The sequence below is a fragment of the Sapajus apella genome, unplaced genomic scaffold, assembly GCF_009761245.1.
Source record: "Sapajus apella isolate SASKATOON/1434 unplaced genomic scaffold, GSC_monkey_1.0 scaffold24, whole genome shotgun sequence".
NCBI classification, from domain to species: Eukaryota; Metazoa; Chordata; class Mammalia; order Primates; family Cebidae; genus Sapajus; species Sapajus apella.
In genome coordinates, this window is record NW_022436964.1 from 10,053,850 (window position 1) to 10,073,670 (window position 19,821).

The 19,821-nt window shown below is 40.3% G+C and overlaps 1 protein-coding gene and 1 long non-coding RNA gene across 2 annotated transcripts in view; both read left to right on the forward strand.

Annotated features, from left to right (window-relative positions):
- The window catches only part of NMRK1 (nicotinamide riboside kinase 1), a 36,407-nt gene extending 34,886 nt beyond the window's left edge, over positions 1–1,521 (forward strand). Inside the window, exon 9 of the mRNA XM_032290895.1 lies at positions 1,485–1,521. Coding sequence (XP_032146786.1) covers positions 1,485–1,489 — 5 coding nt within the window. The 3' untranslated portion in view covers positions 1,490–1,521. The remainder of the gene's footprint in view (positions 1–1,484) is intronic.
- Positions 1,522–14,591: 13,070 nt separating this feature from the next.
- Positions 14,592–19,603, forward strand: LOC116559795. The gene is made up of 2 exons (XR_004272626.1): positions 14,592–15,048; positions 19,379–19,603. It is a non-coding gene; the product is annotated as an uncharacterized LOC116559795 (long non-coding RNA).
- Positions 19,604–19,821: the final 218 nt, after the last annotated feature.

Consider the following 19,821-nt stretch of genomic DNA (forward strand, 5'->3'; position numbering starts at 1 on the left):
AGAAAGAAAGAAGAAAGAAAGAAAGAAAGAAGAAAGAAAGAAAGAAAGAAAGAAAGAAAGAAAGAAAGAAAGAAAGAAAGAAAGAAAGAAAGAAAGAAAGAAAGAAGAAAGAAAGATAGATTTCTAAAACTTGGAAATAAGCAAAAGAAGTCCTTTCAGGGTTACCTGAGCATTGCCCAATGGTTATCAAATTCTTCATGAGTGTGTACCTTTGACTTGGTGTTTTCTTTTAATCAGCATATTTTAAATCTCATAAAGGTAGTTATTAACGTGTAGAAGCTGATAGCCTGGGTTTCTCAACCTCAGCACTGTTGGCATTTGGGGCTGGATAGTTCTTTTGTGGGAGGCTGTGCTGTGCATCAAAGGATGTTTAGTACCATCCTTGTTCTCAACCCACTAGATGCTAGCAGCACCTGCCTCCCCCTCCTCCAATAGAGTTGTGGCAATCAAAAATGCCTTCAAACATTGCCAGAGGTCCCCTGGAGGGCAAAATCATCCCCGTTTGAAAACTGCTGATTATGATACAAATTAAATTTGTCCAGTAGAGATGCAAATGATTTTTTTGTAGAAAAGATTATTCTAAAAGTTACCATTTTATCGCTCTATACATTAACCAGTTTTATATCAAATTAACAATCTTATTCAAACACTCTTCTTTCAGCCACCATGAATACTTTGCTGTCTCCAATTCTCTTTGAAGCAGGCTTACCCTTTGGCCAGGTTAAGTGAATGAATCTTTGAGTCATGGTCTCTTTCTATTGGTATTAGAGCCATATTTTCAACTTTCGAAAAGTATATTTTGATAATACTTTACATACATTATTTAATCATTATAACAACCATATAGACATGAGGCTTAGAGTGGTAACGTAACTAACCATAGTCTCATGGGTTACAACTTTTAGAGCCAGATTTCAACCCAAGTTTACATGACCCAAATAGTGAGATGTTAATCACCATGCCATACTGTATGAAGCTAGCCCCAAAACTCTATGACCCAGCTTGCCACTGTCATGCATGAAGCTTGCTTGCAATTACACCTCTGTTATCTTGGCTACCCGCACTATATTCTATGAATATAATAGTTCAGAATCCAAGAACCAATCAGAGAAGCCCTTTAACTTTGGAACATTCTGTGCTCACTTAATTGGATTATCACAGGAGGCTGATTGAGGAGTACCTGGAATATGTAGCTACTCAATTCAAGACACTCCTTGAACTTATCTCCATGAATGAGTTGCTGCTTTCTCCAGGCAAAAGAGAGACCCAGCAGGAACTCTGCAAAGACTCACTTTTCCCGATATTCACTTTTTTTGCCCCTATTTTGCAAATAGGAGATATAGTAGCATAAAGCATCAAAGGCTGGTGGTATCAGTACTTAATGCTGTTTCATTTAGGTTTACGCTGATCTTCAAGTCTTCTCTATCTATGCTTTTTTTTTTTTTTTTTTTTTTTTTTTGAGACAGTCTTGCTCTGTCACGCAGGCTAGAGTGCAGTGGCCCAATCTTGGCTCACTGCAACCTCTGAATCCTGGATTCAAGTGATTCTTGTGCCTCAGCCTCCCAAGTAGCTGGAACTACAGGCTTATGCCATCACGCCTGGCTAACTCTTGTATTTTTAGTAGAGATGGGGTTTCTCCGTGTTGGCCAGGCTGGTCTTGAACTCCTGGCCTCAAGTGATCTACCCGCCTCAGCCTCTCAACATGCTAGGATTACAGGTGTGAGCCACCACACCTGGCCTGTGAATGCTTATTAGACTTTCTATTTAGACAATCATTTACCTGAGTCTTGAAGTACTGAGGAGGTAACTCAGATTATACTTTAAACAACTATACCTCAAGCTATAACTCAAATACCTATAACTTGTAGAGTGCTCATCACATACCAGCCACCATTCTAAGCTCCCTGCATAGATCTCATTTAGTACTCATAAAACTCCATTAGGAGATACTGTTATTTTTCAGATAAAGAAAATGATGCACAATGATGTTAAGTAACTTCACCGAGGCCATGCAAGTACTGGCAGAGCCTAAGTCAAATTTGACTTCAGAGTTCGTGCTCTTAACCACTGGTATCTACTGTCATAACAGAAGTGACTATCTATCAAATAAGCAGGAGTAAAATGAGAGGGTCAGAGAACAAGATTTTGCCATGGGTGAAAGGCAACTATGTGGGTTGGTGATGTGGGTGGTAAGAAGAATTTACCAAGGCAGTTGTAGATGAAGAAAAGTCGATTTATTAGAGAAAGTATGTTGCAAAGAAGTAGTGGACAAGTCAGCAAGAGAGGAGCTGGCCGCAAGGAGACAAAGGCTTGCTAGGGATTTTATAGGATGGTGCTTGTGCTGGAGAGAACTGCGCACAGTACCGATAAAGCCTTAGGCTGCAGTGAGCTAACTCGCATTTTTTCTATCAGCCAAGGGTCTGGCGATAGCTGGGCACAGGAAGGTTGTGAGTTACTTGAGCAGGAGAGCTATGTGTCCTGGACTGTGAAGAAAGGCAGACTTAGAGCTTATCTCTTTTTCTTTTTGCTTTACTCTTTTCCCCTAATTAGGGTTCCACGGACTTCACTGAGGATATGACTGAATGAGTGTTCGGGAGGCCAAGATACGTGGAGCATGTAAGATGAGAGCTCCAGACCTCTATTTTTATATGGTTCTTACTGCCCTGCAGAGGTGCTGCAAGGCTCAGAAGAGAAGGTCCCTTGTTCTCTTCTATGATCACCCTGATAATCCCAGATTTAGGACATGTTGTCCAGCTGGTCTGCAGCTGCTAGAAACAGCAGATTTCTTTGGTGGGAAAGTTGACATCTATATTCGATAATCTCAGGTATTGTTATTATTACTTTTTTTTTTTGGAGTTGGAGTCTCACTCTGTTGCCCAGGCTGGAGTATAGTGGTAGGATCTTAGCTCACTGCAAACTCCACCTCCTGGATCCAAGAGATTGTTGTGCCTCAGCCTCCTGAGTAGCTGAGACTACAGGCACCTGCTACCATGCCCAGCTAATTTATTATTTTTAGTAGGGATGGGGTTTTGCCATGTTGACCAGGCTGGTATCAAACTCCTAACCTCAAGTGATCCACCCACCTTGGCCTCCCAAAGTGCTAGCTTTACAGGCATGAACCACCATGCCCAGCCATTATTATTATTGCTTTTAGTAAGCCACAAACCATGTGAAGAAGTAATGTTTACTTCTTGCTGTTGGGAACTTTGACTCAAATCACATTTAAGCATTTTTGTAAGGTAAAAGAGTGACTAAAAAGCTTGAGACATTAGTAATCCAGATGATATATACTGCCTGAAAATCATTTATTTCACCCAAATACCTGTAGGAACACAAAGCGCTTCCCACCATTCATGCCACCTATTCTACCACATCCATGAAAGGTGGGGGAACCCTAAGAAGTGTTACTCTACTTGACAACAAAGGAAAATGAGGCACCAAGATGTTATTTGAGGCCACGCAAGTAGTTAGTGTTACAGCCAGACTTGTTTGTTTTATTTCAGTATAAATTGTGAACTACTTACCTTTTCCAATCCAATATACTTCCTTCTCTTTTTTTTTTTTCTTCCAATAGGCTTGCAATAAAGCAGTCACCAAAACAAAAAGAAAATTTTTTAGGGCATAACAAGTCTGGACCTGTGTGGAGGCCAAAGCAATTCCATCTTCGATGCCTAATAATCTACCATCTTGGCTTCTGATTAACCCCACATCTGAGAAGGCCTCTAAGATTTTCAGTTTATCTACTGTCCCTAGCAAGAGCAGGTATTTCCCATCAATCCTGCCCTTAGATCAAAACAATCTTGGTGTTATCATACATCAATTGTTCTACATATCCCTTCTAAACCACTCTTTCCCTACAGTGTATGAGCTTTGGGTCTGGGGGGTAATTGCACAGGGATCCACCATCTTGTTTTGCCACTGTCCAAGACATGGCTTCTGTTCCCAAGTCCCTATTAGATGCTTGCTTGTTTGCTTGCTTGCTTCTTTCTTTCTTTCTCAGAATTTCGCCCTTGTTGCCCAGGCTGGAGTGCAGTGGTGCAATCTCAGCTCACTGCAACCTCCACTCTCTGCTCACTGCAACCTCTGCCTCCCAGGCTCAAGAAATTCTCCTGCCTCAGCCTCCTGAGTAGCTGGGATCACAGGCTGCTGCCACTATGCCCAGCTAATTTTCTGTATCTTTAGCAGAGAGGGGGTTTTACCATGTTGACCAGGCTGGTCTTGAACTCCTGACCTCAGGTAATCCACCCCTCAGCCTCCCTAAGTGTTGGAATTACAGGTGTGAGCCACTGCACTCGACCTAAATGTTTTTGTTGTTGTTGTTGTTGTTTTCCCTAAGAAACTGGGTTTATCAACCTATTTTGCCTCTCAACTTCCTTGGACTTTGGCGGCAGGCTTGCATAGACTTGTCCACCGTGGAACAGCCTACATTTGCAGGGTCCTCTGTCTTTTGGGGAGTCATTTGCTGCCAGAAGAGGAAGAGGAAGCTAGGGATAGAGCGTGAAGGAAGTGCCAGCAAGGTTGGTCATGCTGAAAAATGAAGCAGCTGGGTCAAAAGCACATCGGACTGGGAAAGCTGGGTTCTCAGTCCAACTCTGATGTTTGGCCGTGAGCATGTCATTTAACCTCGCTAGGCCTAAGGAAGCTGAGCCTCCCTCAAAATTAAAATTATTCATTTCTACCTCATGGTATTTTATTTAAAGAGTTCATGAACATAAAGCATCCAGCCAAATGCCTGACACCTGGTGGGTGTTCACTATTATTAGCTCCATCTTTCAATCCCAACCCTCCTCATTCCATCCTACAAACCTAAGATTTGTTCTTAAATTCAAATAACAAGTTATGAAATCACCTGAGAAACCCTAAAGGTCTCTGTAAATATTAAAGATGTTAAAGGTTAAAAGACAAGAGCTGAGCCTATCACCATGGCTAAACGCAGTCATCCATAAGCCTTGGAGTTTTAAAAATTATTATTCTTTCCTCCTCAAGGTTCCTCTTGATACTCATTTTAATTATTTAATTATTTTAACCTTATTAAAAAACAAATGGGTACAGTGGAACATGTGGTATACTTTTTCTTAGTACCTAAAACTCTATATAAGGGTGGCCCTCAGCCCTTGCAACATTCGATTATCCAACCTATTCATACCAACCCACCTTCTCCTACTTAATGACTACTGAATCCCATCTGTAAAATTGTATCGAGCCGTTCTGCATTACTCTCTTGGATTGCTTGCTCTAGGAAAAACCAGCCAACCCATTGTGAGAATACTCAAGCTATTCTGTGCAAAAACCCATATGGCAAAACAGCAGGGCCACCTGCCAAGAGCCAGCACCAGCTTGCCAGTCATGTGACAGGCACCATTTCAGAAGTAGGTCCTCCAACTCCAGTCAAGCCTTTAGAAGACTGAAGCTCAGCTGACACCTTGATTTCAACTTTGTAAGAGATCCAGAGGTAGAATCACCAGCTAAGTCACTCCCAAACTCCTGCCCAAAGTAACAGTACAAGGTGACTGTGTTTTAAGCTGCTAAGCTTTGAGTAACTTGTCATGCAGCATTAGATAACTAATACACAACTCCCTTCAAATTGTTGGCTGAGGCTGATTTGAATTGCTCTCTGCCACTCCCAACCAAAGAAATTCTGAATAACATACCTACTGTATCAGAATTGCTTAGGATGGGTCCTGGGCATCTATATTGTTTAAAAAAATCTGCAGATGATTCTGATATGCAGCCCCATTTTAAAAACCTGTTTTATTTGGGGACGTAGCTATTTAACATGTAATGATAACCTACTGCTTTCAAATCAGCCAAATTTCCTTCTTTCTCTCATGATACATTGTGAGCGTTGGGTCTAGTTTTTAGGTCAATGGGAGCTCAGGTGGTTTCTCCAAAATTAGGGAAATTTGGCTGGGCGTGGTGGCTCACACCTGTTATCCCAGCTCTTTGGGAGGCCAAGGCAGGTGAATCACAAGGTTAGGAGTTCGAGACCAGCGTGGCCAAGATGGTGGAACCCCCTCTCTACTACAATACAAAAATTAGCTGGGCATGGTGGCAGGCACCTGCAATCCCAGCTACTTGGGAGGCTGAGAGAGAGAATTGCTTCAACCTGGGAGTCAGAAGTTGCAAAGCTGAGATCATACCACTTCACTCCAGCCTGGATGAAGAAGCAAGACTCCGTCTCAAAAAAAACAAAAAACAAAAAAAACAAAACAAAAACAAAATAAGGGAAATTTGAGGGTTTTCCCTCCCCTCTATTTCTAACAGAGAAATGAGCAAGAAAGATTAATTTTTACTACTTTACTCTTGAATGTCTGTCTTGGCTTCAGTGTTCCAGGGGAAGACCAGAGGTAATTTATGTGAAAGAGTCTTTGGCTGTGGAACAATGTACAACTGCTCCCATGACAGTCTGTTACCAACTCCTGACTCAGATGTACTAATTCTTTCATACAACATTCAACAGATATTTTTAAAATACATGTCAAATTATCTCTTACGTAGAGAAAATGAGGGCAGTGATGAGCTGGTACTTCTGCCTGGTCTTCACTCAGAGATATAAAACAAAGATACTGAATTTCTAAACCGGAAACTTGAAAACAAGAATCAATAAATCTCAGCATCTCTTTTCCATCCTCTCTCTTTATCACAAACATGAAGGCAGTCACACATTAGCAAATTATTTAAAAATCTTACTAAGGAATCTAAATTACAAAGATCTTGGCCACCAATCGACAGTGGAGTCAACCATCTACCTAATAACCCAGTAATTACCCTCGCTTCCTCTCTCTCTTCACTCCACTCATGGAAACAGTCCCCAAATCCTATTATTTTACTTCAGAAATCTCATATTCAGACTTTGATTTGTCTCTGCAAACAGCCTTTGTTCAGAGTACCTTTGGTCATTCCCTGTCTAGGATATTACAACAGCCTCTTCAATGGTGGCTTTGACAATCTTTCTCGCTCCAGTCTACTCTGCACATAGTTGCCCAAGTTGTCTTTTTATTATAAATTGTGAATTGTATCATGCCACTCACTTGACTAAAAATATGCCATTTCTGTCACGTATCCTCTAATGTATACACTGGGAAGGGCACGTTACTTCTAGAGTATTGTTGTTGAAAATATGCACCCTTGATCTAATTATGAGAAAATAGCAGATAAACCCAAATGAAGAAACGTTCTATGAAACAAATGACCAGTACTCTTCCAAAGTGTCAAGGTCATGAAAGAAAAAGACTGTCATAGACTGGAGAAGTCTAAGTAGGCACAGCAACTAAAGGCGATGCCAGATCCTGAATTGGATTCTGGAATAGTAGATGGACATTAGTGGGAAAACTGGTAAAGTGCAAATCAATTTTGTAGGAGTGCTATGGTACCATTTTTTTTAGTTTTGATGATTGTACTATCATTAAGCAAAATGTTGACAGAGGAAGCTGGGTGAAAATGATATGAAGACCCTCTGTACTGCTCTTAGAACTTTTCTAAAGTCTGAAATTATTTCATAAGGTAATGGGAAAGAGAGCAGGAAAAAAAAGGCTTATGACATTGCATCAAATTCTAATCAATTACATAGGCTTAGAGGAAAGAGAGAAAGAGACAGAGAGAGTGAGAAAGAGATAGCACTGAAATGTCCTTTAAAAGAAAAAAAAGTAAAAATAAAAAAAAAATTTAAAAAGAGAAAGAGAGACAGAGAAAGGGGCAGGGAGCGTTGGAGAGAGTATGAACGCATGCCTAGCAGGTACGTGAGAAGAGATGTGAATTTACAAGACAAACCATCAGCTCCCACAAATGCACATATAGTATGAACATCCCACGGTGCTAAATGTGATTTGACTCTTGAGAGAATGTGATGCCTAATTGCAAACCAGTTACTTTATCTGGCACTCAGCTGAAGAAACAGTGATCTGTTCCAGCACTAGAGGAAAAAATGATTGTGCTGATTTATTGGCTGTGACAAAGAAGCCCTCCCAATTTCCATCTGCCCCTTCTTCTTTAGTAATAAAAATCCTGATTTTCAGATTAGAACATTCTCACCCCGCTAAAAAAAAAAAATTCAGTATTTCTCTATTTATTTGGAAAAGAGTGTAATGTAATAATAAAATCCAGAACTTTGGTGTCCATTATTTAGAACAGAATAAAATCTAGCTGTGTGATTTTAAGAAGCTATCTGTCTTGAGACTTAGTCACCTTGTCTGTAAAACAGAGATAATGGCAAACTTGCTTTATAAAGTTGTTTTGCAGATTAAAATTTTTAACTTATGCTTTACATTTAGCATAGTAATCTGGCACAGGACACATGGCCTTTACATGTTAGCTATTATTTAAAGATGTAAACAAAAAGTCTAAAAATCTGTAGCAGTGGAAATCTAAGGGCAAGACTTTCAAGTACAGCTGTTGGCTTATAGTTCGGATATTGCTCTAATGTGTGTTCCATTAATCCAGTAATCAATAGCTTTGAAATTGTGAGCTGGTACTCAGCTACCTTTTTTTTTTTTTTTTTTGGAGACAGGGTTTTGCTCTTGTTGTCCAGGCTGGAATGCTGGAAGGCTGGAATGCAGTGGCATGATATCAGCTCACTGCAACCTCCGCCTCCCAGGTTCAAGCGATTCTTCTGCCTCAGCCTCCCAAGTAGCTGGGACTACAGGCGCCTGCCACCAAGCCTGGCTAATTTTTGTCTTTTTAGTAGAGACAGAGTTTCACCATATTGGCTAGGTTGGTCTCGAACTTCTGACCTTGTGATCCACTCACCTCGGCCTCCCAAAGTGCTGGGATTACAGGCACGAGCCACTGCGCCCGGCTCAGCTTTCTTTTTTCATTGTAGACTTTACTTCTTTGCTCACTCTTACATTCTCTATGTTCTATTCACCAAATCATCTAATCACTCTGGTTTTCTAAAATGAAGAATCCATCCTTCTGATCTAGTGCCCAGAGAAGGGAAGTTAGGCAGGAAAGATGAATCTTTTTGTCTGAGTGCCAATGTCAGTCCTCTCCCAATCTGGAGACATCTTTACCTGATGGACGTTTCATCTTTCATCTTCTCTCTCTTTACTTCCTTCTACCTATATATAATTGATATCCCTATCAAATAGCTTAATTACTAAAATTAGGTAGATATATGTGGGGGGGGCAGGCTCTCACTGTTGCACAGGCTGGAGTGTAATGGCGAAATCTCAGCCCCCTGCAACCTCCACCTCCAGGAGTTTCAAGCGATTCTCCTGCCTCAGCCTCCCTAGCAGCTGGGATTACAGATGCGTACCACCAAGCCTGGCTAATTTTTACAGATTTAGTGGAGATGGGGGTTTCACCATGTTGGCCAAGCTGGTCTTGAACTCCTGACCCCAAGTGATCTGTCCACCTTGGTCTCCCAAAGTGCTGGGATTATAGGCATGAGCCACCATGCTCGGCCTAGATAGATACACTTTTTTAACAGTCAGAAGTTTTAAATAATTTCAGCCGTAGAATGGGCACGGTCGCTTGTGCCTGTAATCCCAGCACTTTGGGAGGCCAAGGCAGGTGGATGGCTTGAGCCCAGGAGTTCAAGACTAAAAATATTAACAATTACCCAGGCATGGTGGCATGTGCCTATAGTACACTGGGAAGCTACTTGGGAGGCTGAGGTGGGAGGATCACCTGAGCCTGGGAAGTTGAGGCTGGAGTCGGCCATGATCACACCACTGCACTCTAGCCTGAGTGATGGGCATGAGACCATGTCTCAAAAAAAAAAAATTCAGTTGTATTCAAGCACCATTTTAAAAGTTGCATTAACACATATAAACACACACACACACACACACACACACACACACACACACGGAACGTCTATAGTTTAAAAACATGTTTCCAACCTGTGAGTGAAAAATAATGACAATAAAAGTAGTGATTGGGCGGGGTGTGGTGGCTCAGGCCTATAATCCCAGCCCTTTGAGAGCCCGAGGCAGGAGGATCACCTGAGGTCAGGAATTTGAGACCAGCCTGGCCAACACAGTGAAAATCTGTCTCTACTGAAAATACAAAAATTAGCCAGATGTAGTGGCACCTACCTGTAGTCCCAGCTACTTGGGAGGGTGAGGCAGGAGAATCACTTGAATCCAGGAGGCAGCGGTTGCAGTAAGCCGAGGTCACACCACTTCACTCCAGCCTGGGCAACAGAGCAAGACTCTGTCTCAACAACAACAAAAAAAGTAGTGATGGATTACATAGACTAAACATAAACTAGGATATCAGCAGCAAGTCAATTCCTAGTTAGAAACAAATTATAAAACATCATATATGCAACTGTAAGCAAAGCATTATGGTAGCATCATGTGAGAAATCATGCCTGTTGGACTTCTCTGACCATAATTTTGTTGTTGTTGTTGTTGTTTTTAGAGGCAGAATCTCACTCTGCCACCCAGGCTGGAGTTCAGGGATGCCATCAGAACCCACTGTAACCTCAAACTCCTGGGCTCAAGGGATACTGCCACCTCAGTCTCCCAAGTAGCTAGGATTACAGGTGCATGCCACAGTGCCCAGCTAATTTTATAACTTTTTGTAGAGATGAAATCTTGCTATGTTGCATGGGCTGGTCTTGAACTGCTGGGCTCAAGTGATCCTCTCACCTCAGACTCCCAAAGGGTTGGGTATATAGCCATGAGCCACCACACCGGACCTGACAATTAATATTTTTATTTGGAATCACATACAGTGGTGGAGGTGGGAGGCTATAACCTTTCAATCATTAGAACCCCTAGCAGTCTTAATTCAGTCTGCTAGATTTGATAGAAATTGGAGGATAAGAGAGCAGGCTTGTGGGGCAGGAGGCATGGAAGAAGGAGAAGTCTACTCTCCTTATAAATTTCTAATAGTAATACCTTTGTAACTCTAGATACAGCCTCAGGCATCCCTTTTGATTTTTCCCCTTCTTCGTCCCCTATATTCAACTTTGTCTTTTCTTCAAAAATATAATCTGGATTTTTCTCTTAATCTCTTCCCTTTGCTATTATTGTCTAGCCTAAACCTTTATCATGCCATTTCAGGATTCTTAAAACAATTTTCTCATCTGATCTTCCTGACAACAATTAATCCCCTGGCTCTTGTCTAATGAATCATTCTATAATACTTTCATCATATGACTCAGTGCTTAAGAATCTAAAAAAGAATCACCATTGCTTAGTGACTTATCCAAACTTTCGGTCTGAATTTTAAAGTTCCTAATAGTTTTATACCACCCGAATTATTGAATATGACTTCTCTTGCTTCTTCACATGGTTATAATCAGACAAGTCTTTGTTTTTCTTTCCTCCTTGCTCATGTTGTTATTCTCCTACTACACCAAAAATTGTTGTATTTTGGTGTCCAGAGTAAGTTTTAGCCTTTGGTAATATTTCTCAGAATTTTGGGGGGAACTATCAGACTCTTACTTTGAGTCCATAAATTTGGATATGGCTGACTCCACAGCCAGCTCTAGGGTAGCATGTGACCCAAACCTGGCCAATCAGAGCACCTCAGTCCCTTGGTCACAGCACTTGAGTCAATGAAGGGCACAAGATCCAACTTGGTTCAATCAGAGCCCTAGAACTTCTGTTAGAATTTTTAGAAAAGAATAGTGTTTGGGAAAGCCAAGAAATAGCAAGTGACAAGTTTCTGATGATGATATGATATGAGCCTCTAGATCTATCAGGCACAGATAGATCTTGCTATGTTGAATTGGTTTGCAAAGAGTACTCCAATTCAAACCAGTCTGAACTGGTTTGCAAAGAGTACTCCTTTGCTTCTTCCAGTTAAATTGCAAAGAGTAACTCTTTGCTTCTTCGAGTTAAATTCCTCTTCGAGATCTAGCTGTCATGCCACTCTCAAACTGTTCTTTCCTTTGTTTAATTCCCATTGCATGCTACTTAATCTGTACTGATTAAACACTAAACTGTCTTAACTATTTAACATTTTCTAGTTTTGCTTTCCCAATGTGCCATAAGTTTACTGAGAGCTTGGACCACGAATCACATTTCTCTTAGTTTAAGAATGTTTCATACTTAAGATGCAGATTGATAAATTCTTAAGATAAGTTACTTTTATTTAAGAAATCAGCTGTAAGAATCTCAAAAACAAATGAAACATGGCCAAATTATTGCTAATCAGGACCCAGATATTTAGGTAATTCTGTCCCATCTTCCTGATTTTAAAAGAAACACATTACGAAAGAGGGGGAACATGATATCTGTTGGGCCTTTGGAGGGGCTCAGTAACAGCTGCTTGTTTTAAAATGTAGATGCTATTATTGAGGTATGGTGAGGCCAGCAGATCATGAGATGACTGCCATTGAAGAGACAGCTTGTTACTCACAGTTCCCCAAAGGGAGGGGGCACAACGTGACACACAGGGCCACACAGGGAAGCACAGTGTTGGTGAGGAGGCAAAAGAAGCAAGAGGAAACCATGGACATGAGCCTTTACCATAGTTTCTACAGGAAAGAGAAGGGGAGGGGAAGGTAGAGGAGAGGCAAGGCAAGGAAAGAAAGGGAGCAAGGGAAGGAAAGGGAAAACAAGGAAAAGAACAAGGAAAGAAAAAAGACAAGGCAAGGCAGATGTAGGATTGGTTAGTTTTAATAATTTCAGTTGTCCTTGTGGTCGTAGGGGCTGTCCTGAGTTGCCCGGCACCTGGCCCTAGGTTGACTAGGGCAGGGGAATGTTGGCTTGTATATGAGTTAGATAAAGGAGGTGATTGGGGGATATGAGCTCTGGACTGTTCAGTTCACAAATGAAAGGCACAGAGGAGTTGTTGACTATCTCTAGGAGCTAACTAGCCCTGTGAGAGTCAATCTCTCCCTGGCCAGTGAGGCTGCAGATGCCAGGGCATCAAGAATACCAAATATAAGAAGATATCTTTAGTATTCTCCCTTCTTTCCCACTGGGCTCAGAAGAGATTAAACAGTAAAACAAAGAAGAAACAGACAGTGGCCAAAATGTCCGCTTAGTCACAGGCAATGAAGCTACACTGAAAGAGATATGTTAATGTGAGAGTAAAATGAGCCTCCTAACTCTATCCAGAAATAGTCAGACTTACTCACATCATGATAGGCAGCACCAAATGAGGACAACTTTTCTAACTAGGAATAATTTTATGGACTGAGTAAAGAGAAGAAATTGTGCTTGATGTTAGCAAATGTAATCTCAAGAGGAAAAAAAAGGTCAGGGGCTGAGCCAAGCAAGCCCAGTTTATTCTTTCCAAATGTACCAATCAGACAACTTGCTCTACCTTTCCCAAACAGAATGAGTAAAGAATAGAGGAAGTCAAGGACTGTTGCTTGACTGACTCCCATTCTGTGGGTGGAAACCTCAAACACAAGAAAGAAACATCACCTCCTGGCGCCCCCACCAAGAAACATTGACTTTTCTAGAGATTTTAGGAAGATAAAATTCTGATACTTTCCAATCCATGGTTCCAGCTTCGAGGTTTTACATTTTAAATCTAGAGTTTTAGGTAATTGATGTTCAGAAGAAGAGAAATGATTCCAACCGCATAAGGGGTTGTAGGTGGGTGCCTACACTACAAAATTTAGGGTGAACTTTCAGACTCTCTGGTATGTGGGAAATATCCTGCTATGGCTCTTGGTTGTATACTCTCCTACTACACTTTTTTTGAAAGAACCAGGGGAGGGGCCAATAGGCCCAGACACTGGGGAACTATGATCTGGTAGATATATTAGTAATGAATGACCTAGACGTGATGTTTGAGGCCTACAAGGGCCTCAAGGTGGTATGGAAAAACAAGAGAAAGTCATTTACAGTAGCATTCATGTTTATTCATCTGTGTTAGGGTCAGCAAATTATGCCCTGTTGGTCAAATCAACCAGTTACCTGTTTTGTTTTTTTTTTTGTTTTTTGTTTGTTTGTTTGTTTTTTAGTTCTGTTGGCCGGGCACAGTGGCTCACGCCTATAATTCCAGCTCTTTGAGAGGCAGAGGCGAGCAGATCACTTGAGTCCAGGAAATCGAGACCAGCCTTGGCAGCATGGCAAAACCCTGTCTTTATAAAAAATATACAAAGTTAGCTGAGCATGTTGGTGCATGCCTGTGGTCCTCCTACTCAGGAGGCTGAGTAGGAGCATTGCCTGGACCTGGGAGGTTGAGGCTGCAGTGAGCCAGGATTATGCCATTGTACTCCAGCCTGGGTAACACAGTGAGACCCCATCCAAAAAAAAAAAAAAAAAGTTTTGTTGAAATGCAGTCATATTACTCTATTTTGTGTTCTCTGTGATTGTTTGCATGCTATAATGGCAGAGTTGAGTAGTTGTAAGAGATCTTATGGCCTGCAAAGCTGAAAATATTTATGCACTGATTCTCTATGGAATAGTGGTCACCAATTTTCTGGTACCAGGGACTGGTTTCATGAAAAGAAAATTTTTCCACAGACCCTGGGTTGCGGGTGGAGGGTTTGGGGATGATTCAAGTGCATTACATTTATTGTGGACTTTATTTATATTATTACTACATTGCAATATATAATTAAATAATTATACAGCTCACCATAATGCAGGATCAGTGGAAGCCCTGAGCTTGTTTTCCTGCAACTACATGGTCCCATCTGGAGGTCATGGGAGACAGTGACAGATCATCAGGTAGACAGTGGCAGTTCATTAGGCTAAATTCTCATAAGGAGCACACAACCTAGATCCCTTTCATGTGCAGGTCACAATAGGGTTCGTGAGCCTATGAGAATGTAATGCTACTGCGGATCTGAGGGGAGGTGGAGCTCAGGAGGCAATGTGAACGATGAGGAGTGGCTGTAAATTCAGAGGAAGCTTCACTTGCTTGCCCAACACCTCCTGCTGTGTGATACCAAATGATATTGATCCATGGCCTGGAGGTTGGGGACCCCTGCTATATAAGTTTGTCAATGCCTGCTCTATACATGTTCATTGTTTGTTTACAGATTGCTGTCACTGTCCAAGGCACAGTGCTATGAACAAGGACAACATGTGCCTTAAATGAATTCACATTCTACTGGGGAACCAGATATTTTAGCAGTGTAAGAAACTTAGTTACTGAGGAAGGAGTGACTCTTTGGGGGATGATAAAGTAAGGGGTTGACAGGGAAGTAATGGGATTGACTGGAAAGATGGTCTGTGGCCCACGGAAGGACTTTACATGTTATGTCAGGGAACTTAAGACTCTGTTCAATTAACAGTAGAACATCATTGAGGGATTTGAATCAGAAGAGTAACATAATCTATTCACATTTGACAAACAAGTTATTTATTGAAAACGAATAATCTGAAGTCACTCTATAACTAGTGGCGCTGGAGGAAAGTCTGGAAGCTGGCAGATTAGTTAAGAAGTGTTGGCCCAGTTATTGAACTATGCCAAGCTCTGCCCCAAATAATTTTTATGTAAGTATATTGATTACCAAGTAAAGCACACACCAGCATTTCGTTTAGAATAAAGCATAGAACACAATAAAGTAAACTAAAGCTAAACATTAATTAAATATACATATTTAGTTAGTTATGCTTATAGTGTGGGTATATATTAAATAAGAGAGAATCCATTCCTTGAAGAGGATTTAGTTGGGTCTTTTTCTGTTTAAACATGAAGATAAAGTTATTTTCAGTTGTCTTCTTAGAAGAAAACTCTCCTGTCTCTATCCAACTGTTCACCTTTCTTCTTTCATTTTTAACTTTTTTATTAAAGACCAAAGGTGGGAGTGCAGTGGTATGATCATAGCTTACTACACTCTTGAACTCTTGGGCTCAGGTAATCCTCCTGACTCAGGCCTCCTGATTAGTTAGGGACTACAGGTGTGTGCCACCACACCTGGCTATTTTTTTTATTTCTTGCATGTTGCCCAGGTTGGTCTCAAACTCCTGACCCCCAAGCAATCCTCCCACCTCGGACTTCCAAAGTGTTAGGATTATAAGTGTGAGACATTGTGCCCAGCCCACCTTTCTTCTTGATAAGAGATGAGAGAGACTTGATTGGTTGGTTTAGGTGTCAGGTATCATGTATTTTAGGACCATGGAGATGATATTTAGTCTAAGCCAGATAAGGTAATTCTGTATTTTTTGTTTGTGGCTTAGAACATGATACACTTCTGGAAAATCTGCTGGGGGCTTCTGAGAAAAGTATCAGAAGAAGAGACATATGTAGGAGGAAACAGACCTTCTTCTTTGCAGGATTTGTCATATCTGGGTGTGATGCCTGGAACTGTGGCAACCATGTTTTGATTATGGGGGACTAAGCTAATATGCTAAAAATACCAGAGCAAAAGGATGAGAAAGACTTGGGTCCTTGATGGTACTGATGACCCAACAACCTAGGGTTATTACAGCCTAGAACTTCATTTTATTTTACATAGTAAATGTCTATATTGTTTAAGCTTGTTTTAGTTGTTCTCTTCATATTGTTGAGAGCATCCTGACATAGTTTCTCGGAGAAAACAATACATATGAGGTTTTAATCAATCAGTAAAAGGAGTGAGCTGTATATATTCTGTTTTGTTTCTGGAGCAGTGCTTTTCAAAACTTTAACGTGCCTGTGAATCACCTGGGGATCTTGTTTAAATGCAGATTCAGATTCGGTAGGTGAGGCCTGAGATACTGCATTTCTAACAGTATCCCAGGAGATATAAATGAGCTGGTGCAGAGTCCACACTTTTGAGTAGCAAAGGTGGACTGCAGGCATCACTCATTAAACGTTGGGTAGAAGGGAACTTTCAGAGACTGAAAAGATTTTAAATGGAGAGACAGGAGTCATGATAGAGTGTTAGAGTGATTCTGCTAATTCAAATAGGATAGCCCAATCTTATCCTTTATTAATAATTTCAGAAGAGGTCAGAGCCAGATGATAAAACCACGCCAAGATCTTGGAGACTGGCTTTGTAGTGAAGAAGGAAGTAGAAAGTATCTTTCTTATTTGTATGAGGGCCTCAGGAAAAAAACACAAATCTGTTGTTCTGGCAGAGCTTTCAGATGAATTTTATAGGGCTTTGGCCCTGAAAATCCTGAGGTACTCCCATCTTTGCCACTAAAAGTAATTTAAAATAACAAAAATAATCTGTAAGATAAGTAAAAGGAAGTCCAACCAAATTCTGGTATTTTCCCCCATTATTACAATTTTGATGCTTTTTTGGGGAAGTAATAAATACATCATTCAGCTGGGCATGGTGGCTCACACCCTTAATCTAAGCATTTTGGGAAGCTAAGGCAGGAGGATTGCTTGAGTCCAGGAATTGGAGACCAGCCTGGGCAACATAGTGAGACCTCGTCTCTACCAAAAATAAACAAAATTAGCAGGGTGTTATGTTGCATGCCTGTGGTCCCAGCTACTCAGGAGGCTGAGGCTGGAGGATGGCTTGAACCCAGGAGGTTAAGGCTGCAGTAAGCCATATTCATACCACTGCACTCCAGGCTGGGCAACAGAGCAAGACCTGGTCTCATATACGTATACGCATGCATACATATATATGTACGTTTTATTTGGGTGCAGTTGCTTGGCTAATTAATACCCTAAGCATGCATGGGAAAGCATTGAATAATGTCACTTCAGAGTATTCTTTTAACTTGAATTGTTCCCCAACAAAACAAAAAGATTTAAAGGATACGGGATGGGAAGATAACTTTATAGAGACCTCTATAGGGCCCCTAGAGAGAGAGATTGATTCCTAGCAGTGCATACTCTATGATGTTTCTTTGTAAACTAACTTAGCACTAATCAGCTACACAAAATCCATTTCACTTCGCTTTTAACCACTCCCCCAAAATAACAATAATAGGATTTTGATTCCAAGTTTGAGAACAACTATTGAGAGCATTAAAACTATGTACATACAAAAACTGCAACAGGATTCTGGTTCCTGTGATTAAGAAAGAATATGAAAATTCACTAAAGGTGTTCTGTAAGTTAACCAGCAGTAAAAAGAAAAAAAACCACTTTAATTATTGTATAAAATATTTAAATAAAAAAACTCACTAAAGGCACAAGGTGACCATTTATAGGAATCATATCCCTATCTCCATAGTGGAGAGCATCTTATTATTTTAAGACCAAATTATAGTATATTTAGCGTGGATCCAGGGACTGAAACAAATAATACAAAGGCAAAACTAGCTAGTTCTAAGTCAAAGACAGTTTTGCACAAAGAACAGAATTAATAGAGGAATCCCAAGAGTAAAAAGAATAAATACTAGAATGATGATAGAATCATAAGGGAGACCTTGTATTAAGTGAAAAAAGCCCCTACCTGCCTTTCCCTTTTTCCTTGAGGTTCTAGATCAATAGCGGCTTGAATCATTGTTGACATGTAAACTAGATTTTTAACATAAAGAGTAAGAAATTTCTTTATTTTCTCTATAAACATATTCTGTGGGCAATCTAGTCTTTCAGTTTTGATCAGTAAAATATATATTTTCTCACCCAACTAAAATGCTAAATCACTATAGATAACAATCATTTACAAATTAATAGTATTTCAAAAAGTAAAACAACTTTATGAAACTTTTTTAAAAGATAGGGAATACCAATTTCAGCAGAGGCAGTAGATCCAGTAGTTAGTCATTTCCTGGGCTTGCTTTCAAATTGAGGCTTTACTTATTAATAGCTGTATGACTTTGAGCAAGTCACTTAATTGTAGTGTTCTCATTGGTTTTCTAAAAAGGAGGGGTTCCAGCTATTCCAACCTGGGCAACACAGCAAGTCCTTGTCTTAAACAAAACGAAACAAAACAAAAAGATGATACTATTGTATTAAGTTCTATGCAATGATATATGACAGAGTTTGGTGCAGTGTCTGGCACTTGTAAATTCATGTATTCATTTCAAAAAGCAGTTATAGAAAATCTGACTGGCTAGATGCTGGGGATACAGGCATGAACAAAACAGATATGCCTCCTGCCCTCAGAAAACATACAGTCTACTAGGCAAGGCAGTTAAAAGGTCAGTTAAAATCAACATAATACACATTACAAACTTTCAACGAAGCATTTAACTGGGAAATGTGAGGCTAATAAAAATATATTGAGTAGCTGCTAAAGGTTAACAATTAAAAATATGTATATATACTTAGGATTAATAGATGAGTAGAACTGCGCATTTCAAAGCCCTTATTTACAAGCATTTATTGATTATGAAACATCCTTGAAAATAATGAGGGAGTAACTTTGTTAGTATGACTGGGAAAACAAGTTGAGTCTTCCCGTCTCAGACAATAAAGCATGGAGTTTAGCGAGTTAACATAATTAATGGACCTTATTTAAAAGTCACCAGATGGATGAATTTGTGTGTGCTATTCTTTTGTGTGTGGGTTGGTATGTATATTAATTTTTAAATTTTATTTTATATTTTGTGGGGTGGTCTGAGCCAAAGTAGGCTCAGAGAAATGCTCTAATTTTTATGCAATTTTATCTCATGTGTAGATTTGTGTGACCACTGCTATAGTCAAGACACAGGACACTTCTACTACATGTTTCCCTTGAGCTACCCTTTCATAAAAGCAGACACCACCCTTACTCTCCACCACCCCCAACCCCAGCGACTAATCATCTGTTTTCCATCTCTATAATTTTGTCATTTTGAGAATGTTATATAAATGTAATCATATTACTTGAAACCAAGAGTTCAAAATAAACCTGGACAACCAAGCAGGACCCCATCTCAAAAAGAAAAAAAAAAAAATAGCCAGGTGTGGTGGCAAACACCCAGCTACTCACAGAGGCTGAGGCAGGAAAAGCACTTGAGCCAGGAGCTCAAGACTGCACTGGGCCACTGTTACACCACTGCATTCTAGCTGGGATGAAAGAGACCCTGTCTCTAAAAAAATAAAAATAAAAATAAAATAAATGCAATTATACAGTATGAT